We start from the raw sequence: 27,856 nt of genomic DNA on the forward strand, positions 1-27,856 counted from the left end.
TTAAAAAGGCCGCTTTCCATGCAAGGAAAAGGCCGTTTTCCATGCAAGGAGTTTGAGGTCACATGTAGCAAGGGGCTCAAAGGGCTTCCTCATGAGCTGGCGTAGAACTAGAGGAAGGTCCCAGGGAGCGACTGGAGTTTTAACAGGAGGATAAAGGTGTAACAAACCTTTTAAAAATCGTTTGGAAATCGGATGTGAAAACAAAGTGCATCCGTCAACTGGAATATGGTAGGCCGAGAGAGCGGCCAAATAAATTCTTAATGATGAATGGGAAAGTCCCAAGTCAGCCAAGGAGAGGAGGAATCAGAAAACTCTTTCAAGACCCACTGAGGTGGCTCAAGGGGCATCATCACCAAGGGAAGAACAGAACCTTCACCGTTTATAATTGTAAGACCTCCGCGTAGTAGGCTTCCTGGAATTCAAGAGGACGTTCACTACGCGGGAGGAGAAGTTGGTGATGTTATCTACCATGCCGTCAGTTTCAATTGCGGTATGTCGTGATGTAGGACGGGGGAGTCGGAGAGAAGGAGGAGGTCCTGAGCCGGAGGGAACTGATGGTATATCCCCTGTAATAACTCCAGGACCGTTGAAAACCAAGGTTGTCTCGGCCACCATGGGGTTATTAAGATACAGTCCGCTGCATCTTTGAGAATTTTGCGGACCACTCTCAGAAGCAGAGGTAAGGGGGGGAACAGCTACAGAAGTCCCGAGGACCAAGGGTAAAGGAGACCATCTCCTAGAGATTGTGGGTCCTTGCCTCCTCGACTGCAGAACAGAGGACACTTTTTGTTGTTTCTGTTTGCAAAGACATCGACTTGGGGAACTCCCCACTTGTGGAAGAGTGGGAGGAGGTTTGTTGGGTTCATCCCCCACTCGTGAAGGCTGAGTCCCGCTCGACTTAGATGGTCTGCCTGAACGTTCATGTGTCCTGGAATGTGAATGACTACGAGGAATATGTTGTTGGCGATGCAAAACTCCCACAGCTGAACGGCAAGGGTGCAGAGTCGTAGGGAAACAGTGCCTCCTTGTCTGTTGACATAGGAAAGTGCAGTGGTATTGTCCATGAGGACCGTGACACATTTTCCCTTGATTAAAGGGAGGAAACTGGTGAAAGCGTGTTGTATAGCGAGTTCTTGAAAGTTTATGTGTCGCTTCCTCATTTGTCTCCAACAGAGAGGCCCATGGAGTGTGTACCCCATCCCGTCAGGGAAGTATCTGTCGTAATGGTGACCTCGGGTGACGGGGGTGGAAGGGCGCTCCCTGAAGGATATTTGAAGGGACAGTCCACCAAAGTAAAGAGTCCTGCATGCTGGGAAGAGGGGATAGGATGACATTGTGTGCGTTTTCTGACTGGTCATAGTTGTGGATGAACCAGAGTTGTAAAGGACGCATTTTGAGTCTGGTGAAGACGAGAACTGACGTAGTTGCAGCCATGAGGCCTAATAGCCTCTGAATTTGGATGGCAGTGACGGAGGGTTGGGTACGGACGATGGTGGCTAGGGAAATGATATCTGCTGCCCTGTTGTGTGGCAGGTAAGCCATGCATGTCGTTGAATCCAGTATTGCGCCAATGTATTGTATTCTCTGGACCGGATACAAGTGAGACTTTTGTTGATTGACTCGTAAGCCCAGGTTGTCCAGTAGAGCCCGGGTCTGCATGATGTTTGAGACCAGGGCATTCTTGGACGGCGCTACCAAAAGCCAATCGTCTATGTATGGGTAGATGGAAACTCCCCGAAGACGGAGAAAAGCTGCAACCACAATCACAGTCTTTGTGAAGACCCTTGGGGCGCTGGATAGACTGAATGGAAGGGCCGTATACTGGTAGTGCTGTTGACCAATCGCAAAGCGTAGGTATTGGCGGTGGAAGGGGTGGATAGTAAGGTGGAAATATGCGTCTTGGAGGTCAAGGGTGGCCATCCAGACATGTCTCCGAAGCAATGGCATGATCTGTTGTAGGGATACCATGCGAAAGCGGTGGTAGGTCACAAAACGGTTCAGTTCCCTTAGATCTAACATGGGTCGAACACCTCCGTCTCTCTTCGGGACTGTGAAGTATCGGGAATAAAATCCCGTCCCTTGGAGGTGTGGTGGTACCTGTTCGATGATCCCCTTCTGCAGAAGGACGGACACCTCTTCAACGAGAGGTGGGGAAGGGGGCGTGGAGACGATGATCGGAGTATTGGGGTTCTGGTGGAACTGAATTTTGTAGCCTCGGGTTAAGATGGACAGCACCCACTTGTCCGAGGTGATGAGACACCAGGCGTGAAGAAATGGAAACAGATGGGTAGGAGCTGACTCGGTGACGGGGAAGTCAAAAACCCTGCTTGGAGGGTTTGGACTGTTTGGTGTGGGAAGCTTGCTGCCCTGAACCGAATTTTGGTTTCTGAGAAGCGGGTTTTTGGCCTCCCTCCCGAAGACGCTCGTGGTCTCCATTGTGTGTCTGGAGACTGATGAGTTGGTGTACGCCTCTGCCAGGACCTCGACCAGGTGCGAGGATGGTATTGTAGTTTTGCAGAGGATGAGACTCTTAGAGTTCGAGAAGCTTTTATGCTTTTATCTAACTCTTGTAGAGTAGCATCAGTGGTAGCGTTGAAAAGCCCCAGGCCATCGAAAGGGAGATCTTCCAAATAAGATCTAGTATCTATTGGTAGGTTAGTGTTGCGGAGCCAGGAATGTCTTCTGAGAGCTATTGCAGAGGCCATCGTTCTAGAAGACGCCTCGAGGACATGTTTAGTAGGGTTGAGCTGTTGTTTTGCCAACACCATGCCTTCTTTTTGTATGACTCTGGCTGCTTGAAGTTTATCATCTGGGAGGTGGCTGAGTAGTTCTGAGAACCCTTCCCAGAGAGTGTATTGATACCTGTTCATACAGGCCAGGTAGTTAGTCGCTTTGACTCCCAATGCTCCTGTGGAGTAGAAGCGCCTGCCGAAGGCATCTAATTTCTTTCCTTCTTTGTCAGAAGGTGTGGATTTGGAGGAAGATGTAATTACCATAGAGTTTGGCTGAGGGTGTGAGAATAGGAATTCGGCACCTGCCTCTTGTACCCTGTACAAATCACCTTGTGGACACAGGAGCAGATGAAGGTTTTAGCCATTGTGCCTTCACGGCCTGCAGAAGGACGGAAGACATGGGCAATGCCAAATTGGAAGAGGTATCTAACTGAACTATATCATAAACTGCATCTGTTGCCTGTGGATGCTGCTGGATGACAGAGTGGCCTAAAGACTGGGCCATTCTTTTGACTAGATCTGTGTAAGATGTAAGGTTGTCGGATGGGGATACGGGTAAGTGCTCAGCGACATCCTGGTTTGGAGATGTATGGTCAGGAGAGGTATGAGCTTCAGAAGCCTCCGTACAGTGACGACTGGGGTTGGAGTGACCGGAGGGTTGACAGGACGACTTGGTTCCAAGAGTATGGTGGGAAGGATCTATACGAGGGCGCGACAGAGATGCTGAAGGTCTTGACTTGTGGGGCGATCTCGACCTATGAACAGAGTGGGACGAATAGCGACCCCAATCAGAATAGCCTGCTGGAGTCAACCACGGCATGGATGGTGGCTAAGCCCTGTACAGGTACCTCAACTGTCGTTGATCCCATGACATTGGGGGGGGGGCCAGGAAGACTCTTGGGGAGCGACTTCTGGACCGCGGACGTCTGGGAGACAAAGCAGCAGCCCGTCTGTGAGAGCCGTCCCTGTAGTCCCGGTCATCGATATCGACAGAATGATCGGGCAGACGTGGAGGGTGACGCTGCGTGTCGCATGAAGTATATCGGTGCCATCGTGGATCGATGTCGGGAGCTTCCGATACCGTCGATGTCGACGACAGGGAAGGAGACAGAGAAGGCTCTGCATCCATTTGATGACTTAGGAGCTCTACCATTTCGATGTCAGAGTAAGGATGCTCCGTTTGGTGGACAGGGGAGTCCAAAACATGGATGGTCGATATCGGTGGAGGGAATTGGGCCTCCGATATCGATATTGCTGTTGGAGTGGGAGGCACTTTAGAGGCATCACCCAGTGCAGACACCGCTTCCTTCCCCTTCTTCGCCGCCTTCAGCAGCTTGGCGGTGCCCTTCTTAGTGGACTTGTGATCCTTACTTACCTTAGCCTTCTTTTTGACTGGCGGTGAAGCGGACCATTGTGCCTTCAAAGTCGGGAGCTTCGGCATCGGGCGGTCGACATCGGAGGCAGGTCTCGATGCCGGAGCTGTCGATGTAGACGGTCTCTCCTCCATCAAAGATGCAGGAGCAAGGGTGATTCAAGCAGCGCCACTTTAAGGCGCGCAGCACGTTTTTTTCTCGTTTGGTTGGAGAAACGCGCACAGTGATGACAGGACTCTGGCTTGTGAGACTCTCTGAGGCAAAAAATGCAGAGGGTATGACGGTCGGGTGGAGCAAGTTTGCTACTGCAACCCTTGCACTTATTAAAAAATCCCCACTTCTTCTCCATACAAGAAAAGGAGAGGGAACGTTTTTTTTTTGGGGGGGGTAGCCCGAAGGCCTGAGGTAAACTCCCCCTCAGTAGAAAGCAAAAAAAATAATTTTTAACCGTTTTTGAAGAAGAAACAACCAAAAATTACAGTAAAAGAAAGATTGGAAATAATTCCTAAGAGCTGTGTGGCGAAAGCTAACAGCAAACCGATCGGACCGACGAAGAAGAGGTCTACTCAATGTGGCGGTAAGAAAGGAACTGGCCGGATGTCCGCGCCCACCCCTCTGGGCATGCGCGGTGGGGTTCCTGCGCATGCCCGAGGGACTGGGCGCGAAAATCCGTTAAAAGAGCTTGCTACATCACCGATCGATCCAGCACGTGCGCACTAGATCCCATGGGTGTGAAGCACAGAGACCACGTCGAAGATCTTTTAATAACTCAAACCATAACCCATTCCAATACCAACATTCAATGCACGCTTAGAAAATGAGCTCTCCAGAAAAAAAAACAGGAATTCTTACTGTGAATTTTCTGTTCTTGGTAGAGGCAGGAGAGCATTCTCCATCCTTTGGTATTATCACTCCCATCAGGGACAGTGGCAAGAACAGTTTTTAGGAATTTTTGGTATTTTTGTGGTATTTTTGGCCACTGTGTGACAGAGTGTTAGACTGGATGGGCCTTTGGCCTGATCCAACATTGACGTCTCTTATGTTCTTATGTTAGGAAACAAAATTTCTTGTAACTCAAACCTAACACTCCAGCTTGAACAAATCGAAAGCTAAACATAATGGAAGCTCTAGGAAACCCACCTAACTCCCCCAAAATGTAGCTTGCCATCCAGAAGAATGGATCAATGACCTCAAAATGTGACAATGATGAGCTAAATGCCCTCATGCCTCTTCGGAGAACAGGAATTCATGGTAAAAAAAACCCATTTTTTTTCTAAAATAGGCAGGCATTCCATATCCCCTGGGATTAAGAGCACAGTACCCTACAGACAGGCATTCAAATGGATAAGAGTGACATTATGACAAAAAAGACCTTTGCAGGAATCTCCTTCCAAAGGCTGCCATTGTGCAACACCTAGCGAACGAGTGCACTGATGCTCATGTGGCTGCTTCACATATTCTGCCCATAGAAGAGCTTCCCCAGAAAACCACAGAAGCAGCTACTCCTCCTAGAGAGTGAATGAGGACATGGGGGGGGGGGTAGATTTGCCTAATGCCTTCCTTGTATGCCATTTCTACACCTTCCTTCAACCATCAAAACATAGATTTTGACACATTTGAGTGTTGCAAAGATTCAGCACTTCATACCGATTTGTCCAAGTTTGGCCCAGTTTTGTTCTTGTGGATAAGCTGGTTTGGGATGAAAAAAGAGAACCACCTCCTGAGCTATATGAAAAATTGAACTGATTTTAGTGGAGGTTCTTAGAACCCAGCTGGAAAGCTGTGTACTGTGGGAAGCTTAGTAATGTGTGTAGTACATTTTCTCTCACCCTTTCTCAGAGAATCTCGCAGCAGTACATTGTGTTGTATACAGAACACAATATTCTGCATTTTATTCTCACAGCCACTCCATGAGTATGTAAGGCTGAGACTGGCCCAAAGTTGTTCAGAGAGCTTCACAGTGATGTAGGGACTTAGAACCCAGGTTTCCCATACCCTAGTCTAACACTCTGACCACTGTATTACATAGGCTCTCCTAATAAAGAAGCCCCCTGTAAGAACATATGGATATGTGGATGAACTGCCAAGGAAACTTTCCTATCACTCCCCAAAATGGTATTTATGAAAGTCACCTGACATTTCAGTATACTAGCACTGAAGCCCTAGTCTAAACCTTCATGCAGGAAACAGAGGACCAGACGAACATCTCTGCAAGCTGGAGTCTTTCCAGACTGACACATCACCCAAGGAATATTTTCCAGGTAATCTCATAATCCTATGGGTGGAATGAAGCAAATCTGACAACACTGCATCCATACACCAGCATTCCTTCAGGCATTTTGGCTCAGCCTTCAAGTTGCTAACAGGAAATTTCTTCAGTTAAGGACACAGAACTGGACTTTGTCAGCAAGTCCTCACTCACTGGAAGCAACCAATGCATCATGATGCACCAGGCACCAGGAGTACTAATCATGGCCTCCTGTGCCAATGAGGGGCTATGAGGATCACTTCCGCCCTCAACTGCTTGATTATCCTCAGTACTTCCCTAATGGGATCAGGATGAATTAAGGAACTACAGAAGTCCTGGGCCAGCTCTGTTTTGCCTTTACACATTGGAATGGGCCATGATTCTTCTTAGCTGACTGTTCTCCCATGAACAGGTCCATACACAGTGTGTTTGACTAATTGGTCACCAAATCAAATACTTGGGAAGGAAACACCACACTACTTTCCAGATTACTTTTATGATACCTAGTTCTTCCTCTTCCCTGTGTCCTTGAGCACTACCAGCTTGGTTTAGAACCAGCAGTCTCTAGATTTTTGCAGCTGCTTGAAAGACTTAAATGGCCACTATATCTTACTGGCAGTTGGAAGGGCTTTCTTTTTCCCTTTGTTCTGATTAGGACAGCTTCAGGAGTTTCACCAACAGTTTACCTCCTGAGAAAAGGTGCCTGACAGTCTGGGCTGTGATCCTAGGTCCACCGTGGGACAGTAGTGGACACCATGGTCTTCATGTCAAGTTGGATGGAACCCAAAGAGAAATGTGCAATGAGTGCTGCTGCCAAAGAGATCATTTTCAGACTATCTCTGAATCACTTGGGCAGGTTTATGTTTGACAATGCAAGCTCCTCTGCTCACATATATATTGCTCTAGTGAACCTCTGGCTGAGGCTCCAAGAGAGGTTCTGGGTACAAAGCTGTTTTTCAGTGCTATTTCAATCTGCTTGTCAGAAGTGTCTTTAGGCTCCCCTTCACCTTCTGAAGGAACTGCAGCTCCTGCTGATAGTGCTACTACATGCAATATCCACTACTGGAGTTCTGAATAGCTCCAAAGCATCTGAAAGTGGAGTATACAATTTTGTTCACAAGGTGTATGGCCTTAGGATGAGATTCACAGGGCACTGTGTCTTGACAACTGTCAATGGGACAACTGAAGTCTTCATTAGTTTTTCTGCAGACACTTCCTTGACCCCTGCAGGAATAAATTTGCCCCTTTTGTCTTGTCAACTCAAGAGTTCAAAGTTGAGCACATTAGAAAAAAGCTTGGGAAAAGGCTATCTATTTGCTTCAGCATGATCTGCCTTTGCAGCCTTGAATTTCAGTGGTCTTATTCTTTTGGGAGAAGACTTGGAACAACTAGAAACTAGGCCAGAACTGTAAATGCTCCTGCTGGAACAGGACTAAGTGCGATAACACTTGGGTCTGGAATTGCCATAAGAATATGATTCCTTTTGCAGCTTTTGTGCTCCTTCTAAGCCTTCTTTTGTAGAGACCTAGAGAGAAGTATCCTCTCACAAGTGCCCCTGTTATTGTACCTCCTATCCTCCATATTATCACCTTTTGGATCGGTTTAGCTTATTTTGGGTACACCTGTTCCCTGTTAAGCTGGGACAGGCTAAAATCATTGATATGTTGCACAACTTTCCTGCCCCTCACAAAAACAAAACTGGCACAAGCTTGCGTTGAATAGCTAGACTGAGAAATGGAGTGGGTTGCTGCTGCTACACTTAACCAGCTTCCCCATCTCCTGCTGTCCTGGACAAAGATGCAGAGGAAGAGAATAGGAGCCACTTTTCCCGCACAACTGAGACTGAAGGGAGACCGCCATTTTAAAAAGGTTGATATTTTCTTGGAGAAGCGTAATATCGGAAATTAACAATGGAGTATGAATAATATCAATGAAGTGACTGGGTATTTATCAAATAGTTACTAAGGAAAAAATGTCTGAAAGAAAAAGTCAACATGGTAGCTTCACAGTAAGCGCTAAGTGGGCCGGTACTGTTAAAGGCTACGGTGGCCCCAATGTCTGCAATTGGCCAGAACTGGTAATTAGAGAAACTTTTCAGTTGTAAACATTGGGGTAAGTAATACAAAAAACCCCCCAGAGATTTTCACTCATTAGTGGACACCATGATAAGGAATACAGATCTCCACAAGTTATATTTCTGCGAAGAGCTCTCTTAAATATCTGCTCTTTAAAATCTTGAGGCTGGTTAGGAAGTGTAAATCATATTAGCTGTCAGACTATCTGGCACTTACTTGCTGTCATCCCAGGTTGCGGCTGCCCCATAGGACCTTGATTCATTGGAGCTGGTGGCATTCCAGGGGCGTTTGGTATCATGTTCTGCCTCTGCAGTCTGGTCCTCCTCTTTTCCTCTAGTTCCTTCTGGATTTTATAAATCTTCTCTGCTAGTAAGTGGTAATACTCTGCCTGCAATGGGAGAAGAATTAAAGAGGCACACAATAAGAATACCTGATAAAGTGTATTTTTGGTCAAAGAGACGACAGGAGAACTTCTATGGGACAGGCAACTTTTTTGGCCCAACTGGCAAACAAAACATCTACTTGTAAAGGTGTTGGTGTGGCAGTAAAGGGGTGTGTGTGTGGTAACTGAGGGGAGGTGCCAGCAGTAGTGATGGCTTTTGCTCTCCACAGAAGCAACAGCACTTTTTGTCTAATTGGCAACTTCCTCCACCCACCGCAGCGTTTAAACACACTAAGCAACAACACTGTAATCTGCACAGTACAGCATTAACCTTTTGGCAGGGCTGCTGACACTTACTGGGGATGGCCCAGAAGGGGCTCCCCCTTGATATCACTGCTCCAGGTCCATACAAGCTGTGCCTGACTCAACCCCTGCTTTTACTTTTGGAGGGCAGCAAAAAAACTGTCATGCAAAGCAAAATTATCTAGAGAAGGGAGGGAATGGAGCTCTTGTCAGAAAAAGCCCAGTCTATCAAGCACTGGATACGGTGGGTTGGTTTTGGCCACACTGCAGCTTTTCTCCATGAATAACAATTTTTTTCTGATAGGAGAAAATGGTCCCTTCACTTATATTGGCAAAGGTTCACAGAGACAGTGAGAGAATGTTGCACAACTTTCTATATTCTATAATCAAGGGACATTGGACCAAAATTGGAAGGCATACAATAGCAATACTATTCAGCTCATATGCATCTGTACCTGACACAAAGCTAGATCCAAGGAGGCCTCTTATAAAATAATCTCCTTGTTCTATTGATTTCCTATCTGAAAACTCCACTTTTGGTCCTATATCAACTTGTTCATTGTCTTTTGATTGTAACAGGAGTCTATTTGTACCATATATAGTTTGGCCTCTGAAGAAGGCCCCATTGGGTCAAAAAGTGTTAGGTCGCTATTATTTCCCTTGTGCATATATCACTTTTATTGTGTTATGAGGCTTTAGTTGGGCCCTTCTATGTTTTAAAATGTTTTTGTAATAAATGCATGTATTTTTTCTTATAATCAGTTTACATTCATGTTCTTAACTACTGGCCCTGTATCTGTTTTCTAACTAACCTTCTAGGTTCTTGATTCAACTTTGTTAGGTTAAATTGTCCCCCTCCCCCTTTTTTCATCCTATCTTGCAGTTCAAAAACAAGCCTGCTCCTCTATGCATAACAGTATCTTGGTCATGCTAGGTTGTGACCAGATCACTGTAACTGGCCTTATCAGTAGCTAAATACTTCTTACAATTTAGAAGAAGAGATTGGATTTATACTCCACCCTTCACTACCCAAAGGAGTCTCAGAGCAGCCTCACTGCTGGACCTCCTGATAGCACCTGGTATTTTTGGCCACTGTGTGACAGTGTTGGACTGGATGGGCCATTGGCCTGATCCAACACTGGCTTTTCTTATGTTCTTTTGTTCTTTCCCTCCCCCACAACAGACACCCTGTGAGGTAGGTGGGGCTGAGAGAGCTCTTTTGAGAACTGTTCGTGAGAGAACAGCTCTGAGAGAGCCATGACTGACCCAAGGTCACACCAGCAGCTGCATGTAGAGGAGTGGGAAATCAAACCAGGTTCTCCCAGATCAGAGTCCATGCTCCTCATCACTACACCAAACTTAGTGGTATTACTGAATAAATCCTTTCAAATAATTTGTTTTATATATGTTATAATGATAGAGAAGAATACTACTTTTTTTTTTTTGGAGCAACAGATGAACAAGCCTGACACTGAGACCAAGTATTTAGAAATGGTCATATATTGAAGGGGAAACTGTGATACCAGAAAATGATAGTGCTTGCTTAGCCATTGTATAATATTGAGAAATAAGCTGTTACATCTGGGCTCAGCTCTAAACACAGAATTACTTTCACACAAATGTTTGAATTAAATTTAATATCCTTACATATACCAGAAACATCATTTTTCCTATAAATCCTGAAAACTCACCCTGCTATTTGCCGATTCATACATGTCCCCTTCTACTTTCCGAGCATAGGAGACAAGATTAGCCATGCGTCTATCTTTTAGCGCCGCAGGGTCAGGAGTTGGAAATATGGCTTGCACTCTGCAGGAAAAGAATCAGCAACTGTTTCAACATTTCCTCCTGAATACCTGGACCCAAAAATCAAATGTCCCTTAACTGCTATCCATTTATAAGCAAAATAAAATCCCCTTCCCTCCTGATTGGGGCAGAAGATAACACAATATGTGAAACTGTTTGCCATCTCCCCTCTATAACTATGAAGAGGCCCGTAAAAATGAGCTATGGAACATCCATTAAGCAAAACCCTTTCTTTATAGCAAACCACGATCTTCCAGTGAATTGCTTTTGCCCTTATCACTGAGAAACAGCAATGGTCTGGATTTTCATAGAAGCAGACTTCACTCAAACTTAACACCAACAAGCCTTCTTTCTTTCTTGTGTGTTCATTATAAATTCTCTTTCTATGAAATGCTAGTGCAATATTCTTACTAAGAATCTTGAGTTTTACTGCTTTAGTTTGCAATGGCAAAGATCAAATAACCAGAACAAAGTCTAGGTTACAGCAAAAACCTCATTAAGGAAGCTCTCTCAAAGTTTTACAAAGAGCTGTTATCAGCTTTGCTCTCCAGAATGTCCTTTGTCAGGTGGGTATGTGGAAGGGGACTATCCAGTCTGGTACTATTTCAGAAATTAACCTGGACAATTAGACTTACAACTCTCTGAATGATGAGAAGCAGTTCTCAGAGAGAACTGGGACTGCATACCTAGCCAGCTGATTGAGATCTGTAGCTATCTGTCCTACCCCCACTCTGCATGTTGTCCAAAGGCAGAAGGTTGCCCAAAAGCATTAACAGAAGAGCCAGAGTCAAAGGGTTCTTGTCTGTGGCCTGCATCTCTGCTAGCTGAGATGGATTGGTCTAAGAAATTAGATCATAGTGAGCTTACATGTACTCTTTGCCATGAGAACACTGGCAAGAGAGACAAACCTTTACCATCAAATATGCTTACCCTTCTGAATTTGTCTCTAAAGGGTATCTTGAGAACATACCTCTTCCGTAAAGAACACCCTTAATGATGCTTAGAGGAAAAAGTTTCACAGAAGCACCCTTTTGGCCCTTCAGTCTTGTAAATGCAGCTGTCCACAATAATGCATCTGGGGAGAGCTACAGAGTTCACTATGTTTTATTACTTATTGTATCTTGCACTGAACTTCAGCACTGGAGAATCAAACTGGTTTTGAGGAAGGTTGCACCAAACACTGGGAAATTCATTTCAAATTGCCACTGAAAATGACAGTTCAAGTCAGTTGCTTCACAAACTATTTGAAATCTTTGGTTATCCTCTTTAAATCCTAAAGATAACAGCTTTTTACCATTTGATTACTACCACAGATTGGGTCCAATCAGCTAAGCAGCAGAACTTTCTCACATCTTGGGGGGGGGGGTGAAGGGAGAGATTTAGAGTTTGTTATTTTATTGTAGTTTTAACTGGAAATGTTTTAAGTTATTATTGCAAGCTGCCTTGAACCACCAAGAAAGGCAGGCTAATTTAATTAATAAATAAATTGCAACCTTTGAACACAAGGTCATTGCACCTTTCATTAACAGCAGTGTCCTAACTCTGTATTCCTAAAAAAAAAAAATCAGCAGAAATCCACCACATATGGCAGAAATGCACCTAAGATGATTTTCCTTTGGAAGTTTCAAGTACACTATCTCTTACTCTTTCAGTTCTTTTGTTCCTCAGTGACTGAACCATCACACAGTAATCAAATACTTACAATTTATGAACAAGATGATTTCGGAGGTCCTGAGTAATATCTTCATGCCATGGTTTCCGAATTCCAATGCCAGATGGATGTGTTGCTGTTGGCATGGCCCCCAGACTGGCAACATTAGCATTTTCATTCATCATGGGACTGAGAAAAATAGAATGGATGCTTAGCAGATATTCAAAAAGTACCATTATAACTTAACATATCTACAGGTAGCACAGGGTACTGGGTATGGACATGGGCAACCCATACTCAGCCATTAAATTCATTTAAGGGGTTCAATCCAACAGTATTTCTTTCAATATTGTATACTTGAGGGGATTGAGTGTAACATAAAATATGGTTCTAGTGTCTGCGGTCATGTGCCCTGGGAGTTAAATGAGAACAAACATCTAAAACAGAGCTCTTAAAGTGTGTTAAACCTTTGATAAAATGATGTATGTTCGCTGTACTTCAAACTACAGAAGAAATATAGAACTACTACTCAAATATACATAATTTTTCCTGAAGTACATTTGAGCTAATCCTTAGCCATTTTTACTACCTTTGACCCCTTAAGCCACACATTCACGCACACCTAGAGCACAGAAGCCCCATCATACAGTGACTCTGTTCAAATTCCTGCAGTTTCCAATGCCCAACTACTTTCACTCTTCTCTGTACTCATTAGTGTCCTTGAGAAACAGAAATGTGTTTTCTACAATTTTAGAGATTCTCAAGCCATATTCAGGATTTTATTCATTCTGTGATTCATGAAAAGTTCAGAATCCAGCATCCAGGGACTTTAAACTTTCATTTTCATATTGATATGAAAAATAAACTTCAAAAGTTACAGACAGCCCAATGTCTCATGAAATTTCTGAAGTCAGACTGGGTTCAATAAGGTTAACAGTGGTGGGGAGCTGGTGCACCAGTGCTGTTAAAATCGCAGGCCCACACAGTAGAAGCAGAATTATGGAATAAGCAAGTTTGCTTTAACGTGTATTATTTATACAGGATGCAACAATTTTCTATGGTAGTACAGGCACAGCATTATACATATCACACTACTACACTGAGTGCATTATCTCACAAATTGTGTGTGTGCGTGTGTGTGTGTGAAAAATCATTTCACATATATTTAAATGCCAATACATTCCAACAGATTATAGAACTAGCTATTCAAGCACGTTCAGCCGAACTGCAACATACAGGTCAACCGAGATACATGAACACCTGTTAAGAAAAGAGCAGCTGCTGAAAGGAATCAGGTTCTAACAACTGCTTTACCTACAGGAAAAAGAGCTTTCAGGTACAGATGCAGCCTTCAGCAAAAAGAAAACATATTTCATATAATGTACTAAATATGTCAAATATAGTGTGCCTGGATACTAAACCTACACATCTTATAAAATATAATGACCTTGGATTGAGGCCATCTGGGCAACAATGAGGATACTGAAGTCCAAAGTTGATGTTTAATAAAGAAATTATGGTAATTTTAAAACGGTTCTCATGCACAAAGCTAACATTTGTTGCTGTTGTGGTATATGTCTTTTGATGAATTCTTTGCTCAACAGACGTATTCCAAAAGTTATGATCCATATAAACAACTTACTTTTGTGAATTCATAGCTGAATGTAACATTGAGTCAGAAAGCAGACTTTGAGCCTGGACCCCAACACCTCCATTCACTCCCATGGGATTAGCATCTAGATTGGAGAAAAAAAGCCAATAAAATATGCTTGACTCTTTGTACTAGGTAACCAAGCATTCTGTGCAGCCATAGAACTCCTTCAACGTGCTTCAGGAGCGCCGAAACAGCGAGTTTCTTCTACTGTGTCCACATAGTACAAAATCTCCAAACTCCCCACAAGATTATAGTGGACAAGAAGGAAACCCACCAGGTTACATACATCTTCAGATTTACACACCTAACAATTCAACCTCCTTCCATTTTTCTGCACTTTAATTCAGCATCTTCAAATTCTGTAGCATGTTAGCCCTGAATTGGCAGCATTACTAGAGAGATAAGACACTCTCCCTCTACTTGTTCAGTTACTCTTACGGACTGAGAGGAATACTTTAAAACAATTTTTAATTATTCCAGCTCTTTCCCGGGAGGCCCTTCTCTGAACACAAATCCCGGCCATTAGGAAAACCGGGATCCTGTTGCTACCAAGGAAATCTTCACCTTACTGGGAAAACTAAAAGTTGGGAAATCACTTGGCCCTGATTGGGCTCCTGCTGAACTTTTCAAGTTAAACACTATGGTAGACTCCAATTTTAGTTGTTGTAGTCACTAAAAGACAACCGTGGTGTGCAACACAACACAGGCATTAAGTATCCTGAAGGATTCCCATTCAGGCAGGAAAGAGCAGCTTTTGGCCCCAATATATGCATATTTTTCACCACAAGAATATTTAGCAGCAATTCATTCATATGAGAGAAAGAAAAAAGTAATGGACTTGGGGATACACACAAACTGCTTCCTCAGCTGCTTCCCAGATGGCAACCTGCTTGATTCACTCCATAAAGTTTAATGTAAGCCATTCTGATCTTGAATGGGGAAGGATGGGCCATTAAAGCCATAAAGAAAGATCCCAGAAGGCCAGGGGCCACCACCCTCCACAAGGACCACTCACCCAGGGCAGACTTGTACCAGGCAACTCACCTTGTCTCACCCATGCAGCTCTGTGCAAGAAACAGCCCCCATCACCAGCCAGTCCTGCCTCCATTGGAAGTGTGGCCCTTCTCCTAGGCCATTTTCCCTTCCCAATCCACCCCAATTTTGGACACGGTAGAACATGATGGAATCTTGATAGGTGTTTTATGTATGAAGCCTATCATCATTATAACCCTACTTCACCCAAAGAATGCTCATCTTTACATTTAGTAATATGTAACTGTGCACGGTCTTAAACATTTTTTAACTTACTTGCAGGATTCATGGGACGGAGTCCCTGCGGTGACTGTCCTTGCTGCTGGCTTTTCACTTGAGCCTGTGGCTGCGTCTGCATCTGGTTCCCTTGATACGTCAACCCAAGGGCAGCATAGGCCCGCTCAATAGAGCTGGGGTCAATCTGATTGGTAGTGTTAATGTTGGGTGTTGTCTGCTGTCCCACTCCCACAGAACCAGAATTTCCAAGTCCTACTGCAGTGCCACCTAATAATGCTGAAGGGAATAAAACTGTTATTACAAAGAGAGGCAATATGTGCTAAAAGCAACCCTTGACTACTACAAAGACCCAGAAAACAACTTGCTGAGGCATCCTGCTTTCCCACAGTATAGGTAAAACGTAGGTCAAAAAGCACTCAGGCATCCCTCCCACATGCCCGGAAGCTGTCAGGCACCCCTCCATGTTACTTAAATTCAACTCAGATGGGAATTCTCTCCAAGGAATGTATGTATTGAATTTTAATGTTATTAGCATTGGTATTTTACCCCTGCAAGTCACTTTGAGAGCCAATTCTGCCCCAAAAGCAGCATTAAAATATAAAGTCTTCAGTGATAAACTAAATTGAATTACTCTGTGTGGCTTAAATAAGGATTTCCATCCACAGAGCCATAACTTCCCAGTTTCCTCCTCCTGCCCAAAATGTCCCTTGAAATGCTGCTCTTGGGGGGATCCCCTAGGACAGTGGTTCTCAACCTTCCTAATGCCGCGACCCTTTAATACAGTTCCTCATGTTGTGGTGACCCCCAATCATAAAATTATTTTTGTTGCTACTTCATAACTGTAATTTTGCTACTGTTTTCCGATGGTCTTAGGCGACCCCTGTGAAAGGGTCGTTCGACCCCCAAAGGGGTCGTGACCCACAGGTTGAGAACCGCTGCCCTAGGAAAACACTGCAGGGGAATGACATCTGCTGAGGGAGCGGGAAATGACAAAATCTCCCCTTCCCTCTTGTGAGCATGGAAATTTTAGGTGGAACCCAAGACACAGACTAAATCAGTGAAATTTCTCACTTATTTACAATAATTTCATCCCTGTTTTGCCCATATCATCTCAAAGCAATTCACGGGTTACAATTAGAACACGTTAAACTACCTAACACATTATGAATAATCTCAACAGCAGCATAAAACAATGCTCTGAAAGATTAAATTCAACTCCCAAACACAAATTAACCTATTGTGAAAGGAGGCAAGTAACCGAGAAAGATGGGCCTCTAAGGGACACCAATTCCACCACACTGGGATAACCAGTGAAATGGTTCTGCTCCTTATAGATGCCAATCATGCATCTGAGATAGTACGCCAAGCAGGGAATCACTGTAGCACATTTTACCAGGTTTGGCCAATTTGCGAACGATGTCCCTTTCTTGAAAAGTGAAAAATGGCCGTGGTGATCTTTCCTCTGATTGCATCCAGGTCAGATTACCATAACTGCTTTACATGGGGCTGCTTTTGAAAACTGTTCTGAAACTTCGGTTGGTTCAAAATGTGGCAACCAAGTTATTGTCAGGGGCTGGATACAGGGGTTGTACCACCCCTGTGCTGAAAGATCTGCACTAGTGGCCCATCTGTTTCCAAGCACAATTCAAAGCGCTAGTTCTACCTTTAAAACCCTAAATGGCTTGGGGTCATGGTACTTGAATGACTGCCTCCTCCCATACTACCCAGCCCGCCAGTTAATATCTTCTTCCACCCTGCTCTCTGTGCCCCTGCCTTCAGAAGTTAGGCAGGTGACTACCAGATACAGGGCTTTTTCAGTGGTCAACTCTGTCTCTAAAACATCCTCCCACGTGAGGCTCATCTGGCATCTACCTTACTTTCTGTGGCCCTATGCCTTGGCTATTTTAATGAGGTTCGCTCAGTTTTTAATGACTTTGTTAGCCATCTCAAGCAGGTTGCTCGAGAAGTGGTATAAAAATCATCTGAATAATAAATAGAGAGTGGAAGGGTTTTTTTGGAACAACTGTCAAAGGTACGAAAATTTTTGATTCTCAAGTGACCAGTCACTGGCTGGGATCACCCCTGTGATCAGTACAGGAATCAGTGAACTCACTCTCATAAACTTGATCTGCTCTCATTGACATCAGCACTTAGCCAAGTCCAATTTGCTACACAGCATGGATGTATTGTATCCTGTACATCACTGGCTGTGACCATTAAACGTTACGGGAATAAATGGTTGGCAAACCCACAACTGAAGGTTTCATATAGTGACTGCAAACTTCCATGAAAAAAGGGCAGGATTTAGGGTAGATGTATGTGTACACGCATGCATTGCCCCTCCCCACCAATCATTTGAGGTGAAAAGAGAACAGAGAGAATATCCAGTTCAACACTAGACACAGCTACAGAGTTGTAAAGAACCAAGTTCTGAAAAAAATTATACTAACTTCTTTAAACACAGCAGGTGCTCTTATAAATGCAGTTCATACACAAAGAGTTTGGTCCTGCGGTTTTTGGACATCTTTCACCAAGGCATGGGTGACAATGGGAAGATAGAACAGTAGGGCAATGCAAGGCTGCAGAGCAGACGTAGGTCTGATTCTCCATGTCTGCCTTCCTTCCCACTTTCTAAAGCACTCTGGACAAACACATGGGGAGGCAGCCTGTCCTGCGACTGCTAGATAGGCACCTGCTACCCTTGCCAAAAGCGTGGTAGACTGACTGCCTGATCAACAGCCAACAACAGCGTCTCCATTTATTAAAAGGAAAGACAAAAAGTAAAAAAAACAACAAGACCACCACTGCTGTAGCCTACCAAGAGCATCAGGATACTGAGCCACCCAAGTTCATCACTCCTTCTTGCCTAATGGGAGTACAGGGTAATACCCCACCCTCTCCCACCTTTCAGCAAGTGTGGCTACAGTTTGGCTGGAGGAGGAAGAGAAGAACAGAAAGCCTATGTGCATCCAGGTACACTTATCACTGTCTTTTGTACAAGACCTATGATCCACTAGACTCCCTGGCATTCATCCCTCAAAAGTTCCAGCCACTTTGCTAGACAAAGTAATCAGAAAAGAAAGGACTGCTTACATTGTTGATTTCTTTTGTCTCCAGCATTCTTAAGAGGGAGACACACAGGACAATCATGCCGTGTACAGTTCTTCCAGTGCGATATGATTTGTCGAGAAGATGCACAGTGAGCCACTAAATAAAAATGGTAAAAGATCCATTTTGTAACAAGCTTCTTTTAAATTGCTCAGTTCCTTCAAGTTGTTTATACAAACATATCTCCTTAGTAGAACAAAGTTTGAGTCCAGTGGCACCTTTAAGACCAACAAAGTTTTATTCAAGGCATACGTTTCATGCACAATGCATACGTCTTCAGATACAGTGAAATGGAAATTACCAGTCTACACATATAAATAAAGGGATAGCAGGAAATTAGCATACAGCATAATGAAGATGTTTAACAGATTGAAGGAACAAACAGGAATAACAAGCTTAGAGAAAGAATATTGACAGAGTGGCAAAGAGAATCCAGGACAAAGAATAGTAAAACTTGAATCAGCAAACCTAGATGAAGGTCTACACAACTATTTACGGATAAAGAAATCAACCAAAATGATCATAACACAAGAAAGGAATCATATAATTAGAGATGGACTTAAAAGAATATGGTTTACATGTCAGAACTTATTGAGACCTCCAAATTTCCAATAGAATCTTACCATGATACGAATACGAGAAACAAAAGTGCTTTCCTTAATGTCAACATGGTAAGTGCTCAGGAAAAAATCAAGTCCTGGCAATATATTAGAGATGAAGGATCACCATTCAGTGGTTACTATATTACCAATTAGTTTCAAGATTAAAAATGATTATTAACAGGGAAGGTAGGCGCTCTAAGAGAGATGACTCAGTTCAAACAGCTGATTACAAAACAAAAAGATCTTATTATGATGGATATAGAAGTTATTACTTAAGTTAGAAACAGAAGAAGAACAATTGAAAAATGTATGATTAAATGGCTGCAGAACTTTAGAGAGCAAATGCCTATGCACCAATGGGAACAGTTATGGGAAAAACAAATTAAATTCACAGCTAGCCAGGCGTTGAGTGAAAATTGGTATAAAATGTTTTTCAGATGGTATACTACTCCAAAGGATATTGAGAAAGTCAACAAAAACTACAAAGGAAAATGTTAGAAATGTCAAGATATTGATGGAACTTTTTACCATATGTGGTAGACTTGTAAAAAAGCAAAAAGATATTGGAAGGAAATACATGTAAAAATGCAGAATATATGAAATTTTAAATTCCCTATGAAAGCTAAGAATATGCTATTAGGAATATTGCCTAACAAATTACCAAAAGGTTTGGAAGAGATATTTGAAAATATGGTGCCAGCAGCTAGAATCATCTCTGCAGCAAAATGAACATCCAACATCTGTCCACACTTAGAAGAATGGGAAAATACACTTGCTGACTGTACAGTAATGGCGAAACTAACAACTTATTTGAGAAATAGATCAATTTTGAAATTTGAGGGGAGATGGATTGTCTACTATGTAAGTAGCAGACAAATTTAGAATCAGAAACAACTAAAAATTGTATACAAATATATTGCAATTAGTAAGCAAAGCCCCTTCTGGCGTTAGACGACGGGCCCTAGATAGGAAGGAAGGGCGGGTGGAAGGGAGGAAGGGAGAAGAGGAGGTAGGGAGAGAGAGAGACAGAGTGGGGGATTATGATAGTAATGTGGAAAGAAAGAAAGGAAGGGAAGTAGGAAGGAAGGAAGGGAGGGAGAAAGAATGAAAGCAAGAAAGGAAGGAAGAAGGGTAGAAAGAGAGAGTTTGAGAGAGAGAGAATGGAATGAAGGAAAGAAGGGAGGGAAGAAGGGGAGAGAAAGAAAGAGAGGGGGGAAACAGAGTGAGAGAGAGAAAGTGGGGAGGGAAGAGAAAGAGAAAGGAAGGAAGAAGGGGGAGGCGGGGGTGCCCGTGCGAGCTTCTCTTGTCCGCCTGGAATGCCGGGCGGCGGGAGAAGTGGAGGGGTCTTGGTTAAGGTTCTCCGGTCCGCCCTGGCGCGAGGGGTGGGGTGGAGGGTAGGGGCTAAGGCAGGCGCACAGCGGCTCATTTGCCGCCGCCATTGGCTTTCTACTGGGCGGGCGGGCGGGCAGGCAGAGGAGAGGCCCGAAGGCAGGCGGCGGCTTGCGTACCTCTGCCACCGGCTGTGTGCTGGGCTGGTGGGCGGAAGCCGGACATGCAGCGTCTCAGTCGCTGCCGCCCCTCCCCTCCCTGGGCTCCCCCGAAAGCCTGCCTCATTGGGAGGAGCCCCGAAATCGGGCCTTGTAGCAGCAGCGGCAGCAATGAGGCGGTGATGAGCACCTCAAGTGCTGCAACCGACGGCCTGGTTGGAGGTGGGGGGGAGAGAGAGATGGGCAATCGGCAGCCACAGCCGCCATCGCCGGCCTTCTTCTGGGCGCGGGGGCCCCTAGAGTGGGGGAGGGAAATGGGGGCGCCGCCCGGCTCATTGCCGGCGCTGCCGGCCTTCAACTGGGTGAGGGAAATCGGGTGCTCTCAAGTGGGTGGGTGGGTGGGGTGGGCTGGTGCAGGAGGGAAATGGGGCGGCGGCAAGTGGCTCATCACCGCTGCCGCTGCTGGGCCATTCAGACGCAGCGATCGGCTCCCGCCTCCCACCCAATGGCATGGCGGCAAAAAAACGGGTGGGGGAGGGAAATCGGGTCGCGCCGAGTGGCTCATTGCTGCCGCCGGCCTTCAACTGGGTGGGGTGGGTGAGTAGGGGAGGGAAATCGGGTCGCGGAGAGCGGCTCATTGCCGCCGCCGCGCCATTCAGACGCAGCATTCGCCTCCCGCCTCCCAGCCAATGCCATGGCAGCAGCCTTGAGCGGCAGCTGGCCAGCCAATGGCTGACGGAGCGCATTTTGTCTTACGCTGCGTCTTACTCAATTATATATAAGGGAGAGATGCATATAAATGTACTACAGTGTAGAAACAGAATGAGAAAAGGCTCTGAATATAAATGTATAAGAAAGTGGATTTTGAATAACAATGTCTTTTATTTTTTATTGTGATATATAGTAGACCTTCCTTTGAAGTTTGGTATATTAAAAGCTGTTAATGTGTAGAGATGACAAAACATGTAATATAGAATACGTAGTAATGATGAAATTAATAATATAGTTGAAGAACAGATTAGTTATGAAATCTGAAATTTAAAATGTTTGTAGTAAGGACTATTGTATTCTATAGAAAATGTCTTAAAATTATAATTGAGAGTAATTAACTGAGACCCTGCCATTACGCTCCAACTGTCTCTTCTCAAGCATGGAGGCGACCTTGTTGCTAGCTTTTCACATAAGCCTGTGCTTGAGAGAAGATGGATGGATTGTAATGGCAGGGTCTCAGTTAATTACTCTCAGCATTCCACAATTAAGGATACATCTGCCTATCAATCTCCAATTTTGACATATTTATTTCCTTCACTATCCCCCCCCCCGATTTAATCCCAAACAAATGGTATCCATTTAAACTGACTTGTTATTCCTGTTTACTTCTTGAATCTGTTAAACATCTTCATTATGCTGTATGCTGATTTATTGTTCACCCTCTACCTATATGTATGGACTGGTAATTTCCATTTCACTGTATCTGAAGAAGTGTGCTTGCACATGAAAACTTATACCTTGAATAAACTCTGTTGGTCTTAAAGGTGCCACTGGACTCAAACTTTGTTCTGCTGCTTCAGACCAACACAGCTATCCACTTGAATTTCTCCTTAGTATAACAATACAACAGCTCTTAAAACATATATGGGAACCATTTTAATATAGTAGAGCAAGTTTAACAAGAACATTTTTGGTATCGGGCTGGAAGAATCCCAAATGCTTAGTTGCCAAATAATTTGCTGCCAATGCCAAGAAATGATGCCACTTGATCCCAAGCTTTTCACTTGGAATTCAATGAGATTTACCCCCTCAATTTATTTCCATAGGTTCATAACCATCTCTTTAAAAACCCTGCTGGCTTCAAGAATTGGAAACCATTGCAACCAGTCCTGACAGATTAATGGGACACACTCAGCTACGATGCCCTAAGGACCTGTTTCATCCAAGTACCGATCCAAACACAGAATAAGTTTATCTGCATCTGGCAATAAATAAGTTTATCTGCATCTGGCAATATCTAATACATGGTCCTTTTCTTGATAGTGCATTCTTATTCCAAAGTGGAGGCATGTTATAAAAATATATATATATTTTTCTTTTTGCCATCAAGGCAAACTGACTTCTGGCGACCCCTAGTAGGGCTTGAAGGCAAGGGAGGTTTCATAGGTGTCTTGCCATCACCTGCCTGTGTGTCACGACCCTGGTATTCCTTGGAGGTCTCCCATCCAAATACTAGCCAGGGGCTGGCCCTGCTTAGCTTCTGAGATCTGATGAGATCGAGCTTGCCTGGGCTATCCAGGTCAGGGCCAATGTGCCTTTATTTCTGAGAGGGAAGAAATTACCATCAGTCACCTTATTATCCGTTTGCTTTCGAACAACCTTAGCTTCCTATTGTAAAACAAAGTTTATCAAGATGTTCAATCAGTGGTCTATAGGTATAGTGCTAGAGTCTTCTAAACTGAGAAAAAGCTTTACTTACCCTGGCAGGACTTTCCCGCCTGGCAATGTGTCATATGGTTGAGAACATTCTTCATGGTACGACAGTGAGGAAGGTTACACTGTCGCACCTCACCATTTGCTTGCTCCCTCCGCTGACATTTGTGAGCATGCAGGAGGAGAACGAGTTGCTGCTGAATGAGCTTGCGCTTTTCCGGGTCTGCTGTAGGTGCTCCTGATCCCATGCCCTGGGGGGCAGTTGACACCATCCCAGCCTGCTGCACTGCAGCAGTCTGCTGTTGACCCTGCAGAAGAGAAAACAAACGGATATACAGTCTTTACAGTTTTTTCAAAGTCAACAAAACATAGAAAAACCGATTCTTGTAATTTGCAATTTTATACTTAAGCCTTAACAAAGCAATTATATCAGTTAATGTAAAATAATCTAACAATCCCTTCTCTTCCAGAGACTGGAAGACTTTTTTTTTTTCCCTGTAAAGCTTCTTGGACAGTCTCACAGCATGACTGATTTACACTCTGGAAACCAATTTAAAACCCACTGTTGCAGTCACATTACCCACCACACTACACAGTTTTTAACACAGACCCCAACACTACTACCATGACTCTTGGCAATTACTGGATGTATCTGCCCCCCGAAGTTACATCATAGAGAACACAGGGAGCTGTAACAAGATGGAGATGAAGTTACAGTTATGTATTTGCTTCCAGCATCAATTGCAATGGGCTGATATTGGGAGAAGTGGAAAACTGATGACTTGTTCAAGTGACTTTTATGTAAGACTTTTATACACCTGATCTCTGGGCTTAGCTTCAGTTATCAAGATTATATTGATCAATTACTAGCTACAGAATGATGATCATTTTTTAATCTTTAAGCAGTACATATCAGCATTAAATTCATAAGTACTGTACCCTATACAACATAAATCCCTAGCCAGCACCATCACGTATGCCTACTGGCAAAAGGATTAGCATTTACTGCTTCAATTACAGTCTGTTTTTAAGAATACCAAATCTCCCAGCTACAACTGGCACCAAAATAATAGGTTGCTTTAGTTTTAAGTGCGGTGAAATTTTAAAATATATTTAAAATGGACCACCAAATACTTACTGTGAAGGGTCCTTCTCCTCTGAGGACAGGAAGATATCTTGGTGGGTGATTCCCACATCCATGCAGGGAAGCAGGAACTACTTTTTCCCCCCTGTGTGGTGTGGGAGTCACCCTCTTTTCAGTTTTGGTAACTCCGAAAGCAGATAAACTACCCTAAAAACTCTATAATTAGATAGAACGTTAACCTGTAACAGTGATAATCAATTAAGTAAATAAAAAACAGCTAAGTGTAAGACAGCTAAGGCAGGTAGGGATCTTGCAGAAAGCTTGTTAATTGTTTGCCTTACTAGTTGATTGACTGATGATGACTTGGAAGGGATAAGATGTACTCCTGTCTTCAGAGGAACAGGACCCTTCACAGTAAGCATCCAGTGGTCCATTCTCCTTCTGAGGCAGATGACAGCTTGGTGGAATCTCCCATAGTAGTGTCCTCAAATTCTGGGTGGGTCATCGTCTTCTGTGTCTAAAAAATGCTGAAGTGCTCTTCTACAAAGGCAGCATTGGCCAAATTGTAGGAATTAATCTTATAGTGTCAAATGAAGGTCAAGATGGATGACCATGTTGCCGCCTTCCATACTTTCCCCACTGTGTCTTGTTTATTGAAGGCTACATGGGTTGCAGCACTTCTCACTCAATGACTCATAATTCTACTTGGTACGTGGAGCTTCTGAAACTTGTATGCTACTGCGATATGGGTCTTGAGAGACCTGCTGATGGTTGATTTTGACATTTTACTCCCCATATTTGATGGTGAAATGGAAATGAACAAGGCATCCAAAGTGTGCTTTGTCCTTTCTCTTGGGTGACTGGGGTTCGGACAGATGGACTGAAGATCAATTTTTTGGGATCTGTGGAACAAGGAGTTACCCTTTGACCAGAAGGTTGAGTCTGTTCTCAGTATTACTTTGTCTTTGTGAAAGACACAGAATTCGGGTTTGATAGAAAGTGCTCTGAGCTCTGACACCCTTCTTGCCAATGTGATGGCTAGCAGGAATAGAGTTTTCATTCTCAGTCACTTCAATGGGATCTCTCTACTTGGTTTGAATGGAGGTTTGGTGAGGGTGGATAGTATTTAATACAATTTCCAGGTTGGGAATCTATGCATCTATAGAGAATCTTTTAGAGATGCTCCCTTGATGAAAGTTATTCCGCTCAAATTCCAAGCGGTCAAATTTAACTGCTCCAGTTTTGGATGCCAGAGAGAACCATGCTGCAGCATGTCTGCTGACACTGGGAGTCTTAGAGGTGGATATGTCAACATCCAAAGTATTGCTGAAAACCATGGGTGGCGAGGCCAAAAGGGAGCCACTAGTATGATCTCTGCCTGTTGTTCTCTGATCTTCTGAAGGAGTTATGTCATACTGGGACTGGTTGGAAGGTGTACAGCAGACCTCTCAGTCTACTCATTGTTAGGCATCTGTTTCTTTGGCCTGAAGGTGATGGAACCTGGTAAAGAATCGATCTGTCTGATGGTTTGTTGCAGATTTTATTTATTTTATTTATTAAATTAGATTTACTAGGCCGCCCTTCCCTACAAGCAGGGCTCAGGGCGGCTTACAACAGAATAGCATACAATAAATAATTTAATTTAAAACCAACATTAAAACTACCCAGAAACAGATCAATAAATAAAACAATATGCAGACCAAGATGGCGGGGAAAAATTCAGCTCCCCAGCCTCCCGGGGGGGGGGGAGTTGCAAGGGTTTTGAGAGATGGGGAGAGTATGAGAGTGCCAGATGTCATACTGTCCCTGTTGCTGACCTCAACCAGATGCAAAGAGATCCACCAGATCCTTCTTGAGGAACCATTCTCTCTCTTGGATTGTTTGCTGGCTGAGCCAGTCCGCTTGGATATTTGCAGTTCCGTTTATGTGTTCTGCCCTGATACATGACAGGTTCTTTTCTGCCCACATTAGTATTCTGGTCGTTTCCTTGTGAAGTGCTGTGGATCTGGAATCCCTTGTTTGCTGAGGTAAATTTTTACTGCAATGTTGTCTGTCCTTATAAGCAAGTGGGATTGAGCTATTTCGTTTCCAAAATGGAAAAGTGCTAGTCTGATGGCTCGAAGTTCTAGCAGGTTGATTCCTCTGGGCTCCATTGATGCTGTACTGGTATCTTGTTCGGTGTTGCCCTCCCCCCCTCCGGAAAGCCTGGCATCTGCAAATATTTGTTTACTTCTGGAATCCAATATTTCTTGCCCTGTAAGAGGCTGGATGTTCTTGTCCACCAGGTAAGGCTGGATTTTACCTTCAATGGAATGTGGATTGACTATTCTTCTTTCCTCAAGATCTGAATTTAGAAGGATCTCAGAAACTGTTAAAGGAGTCGAATGAAATTTGCCCCATTGAATTGTGTCTATGTTCAAAATTAAGAGACCCATCGACGCTGTGTCATTAGTGATGATCTGCTCTGTATTACTGATGCTGCCATGCTCTTCATCTCCTTTGCCTTTTTGTCTGGGAGAAAAAGATAATTCGACATGGTGTCTATGAGCATGCCTAGGTGTTCCAATCTCTGTGTAGGTTTTAAGGCGCTCTAGTGTAGTTTCACAAGGAATACGTGGGCCTGTAAATGCTGTACGGTCTTCTCTGTGTCTTCCCTTGACTTGCATCTTGAGCTGGACCTGATTAACAGGTCATCCAGTTAAGGGTGGATGTGTACTTCTTGTTCTCTCAATTGTACAATCAGATTAATTAGTACTTTTGAGAAAACCCTTGGAGCTCTAAGACTGAAGCATAGAGCTCTGAACTGAAAATGGTTCTTTCCTACACAGAAACATAGGATCTTCAGTGGCCCTGAAATATCGGAACATGGAGGTAAGCCTGTCAGGTATATTGAGATGAGGTACTCTTCTAGTTGTAGTGACTCAGTTAGTGATCGCAGTGTCTCCATTCTGAAATGCCTCACTTCCAGATCGAGTATTCTCCCTCTGAAGCAGAGGACATCTTGGGTGATTCCCACTGCCCTATCAGGGAGGCAGGAACTAAAAGTTCTTCCTGTAGTGTAGGAGTCGCCCATTTTGCCAGTTCTGTTCCTGCCTCAAAGGGAGAAGCAGCTTCTGGAGTCAGCTCTGCCTACTAGACCCACTGTTCTCTTTTGCTTTCTATTTTGCCTTCTTCTTCCCTACCTCTACACTTACATTTTCTCAGCTTATTCTACCTTTGTTTCTGACTTCCCATTCTCTAATCTTTGGAGCTTTCCCCTTCTTTACTCCTTGGAGCTTTCTCCCACCCACCAGCAGCAGCCACATGGCATCCAAGGATGATTTCCTCTCTGAAGGGAAAACAGACGCTTCATTCACAGCTGTCACCGCAGAGTGCAATGAAGTCGGGGCTAGCATGTCTTCTCAGCTTGCCGCGCTCCCTGCACAGGCATCATCACGACCGGCTGAAGCAAAGCGCCCGTGCCTGTCTCCAATTGCGGTCCACTCCTGCTCGGCAGCTACAAGCAGCAGCCATTTTATGGAGCCAGACTTGGTGGGAACGCACCACCGTGCCCGAGACTCTCACCAGCTTGCCTATGGCCCAGGAGATGGCTCCGACTCTACATGGGGATGTGCTCACTCAGGTAACACCCCCCCCCCCATTCCCTCTAAATTGGCCT

At 44.1% G+C, this 27,856-nt stretch overlaps 1 protein-coding gene across 1 annotated transcript in view; it reads right to left on the reverse strand.

The window, feature by feature from the left end:
- The window catches only part of EP300 (E1A binding protein p300), a 126,435-nt gene that overhangs the window by 28,127 nt on the left and 70,452 nt on the right, over positions 1–27,856 (reverse strand). The window contains exons 4-10 of the mRNA XM_015419224.1: positions 23,161–23,422; positions 18,587–18,700; positions 15,533–15,769; positions 14,213–14,306; positions 12,622–12,759; positions 10,805–10,922; positions 8,645–8,816 (exon numbers count right to left, since the gene is read on the reverse strand). Coding sequence (XP_015274710.1) covers positions 8,645–8,816; positions 10,805–10,922; positions 12,622–12,759; positions 14,213–14,306; positions 15,533–15,769; positions 18,587–18,700; positions 23,161–23,422 — 1,135 coding nt within the window. The remainder of the gene's footprint in view (positions 1–8,644; positions 8,817–10,804; positions 10,923–12,621; positions 12,760–14,212; positions 14,307–15,532; positions 15,770–18,586; positions 18,701–23,160; positions 23,423–27,856) is intronic.

Source organism: Gekko japonicus, unplaced genomic scaffold (genome assembly GCF_001447785.1).
Source record: "Gekko japonicus isolate JY-2015 unplaced genomic scaffold, Gekko_japonicus_V1.1 scaffold37, whole genome shotgun sequence".
Lineage (NCBI taxonomy): Eukaryota > Metazoa > Chordata > Lepidosauria > Squamata > Gekkonidae > Gekko > Gekko japonicus.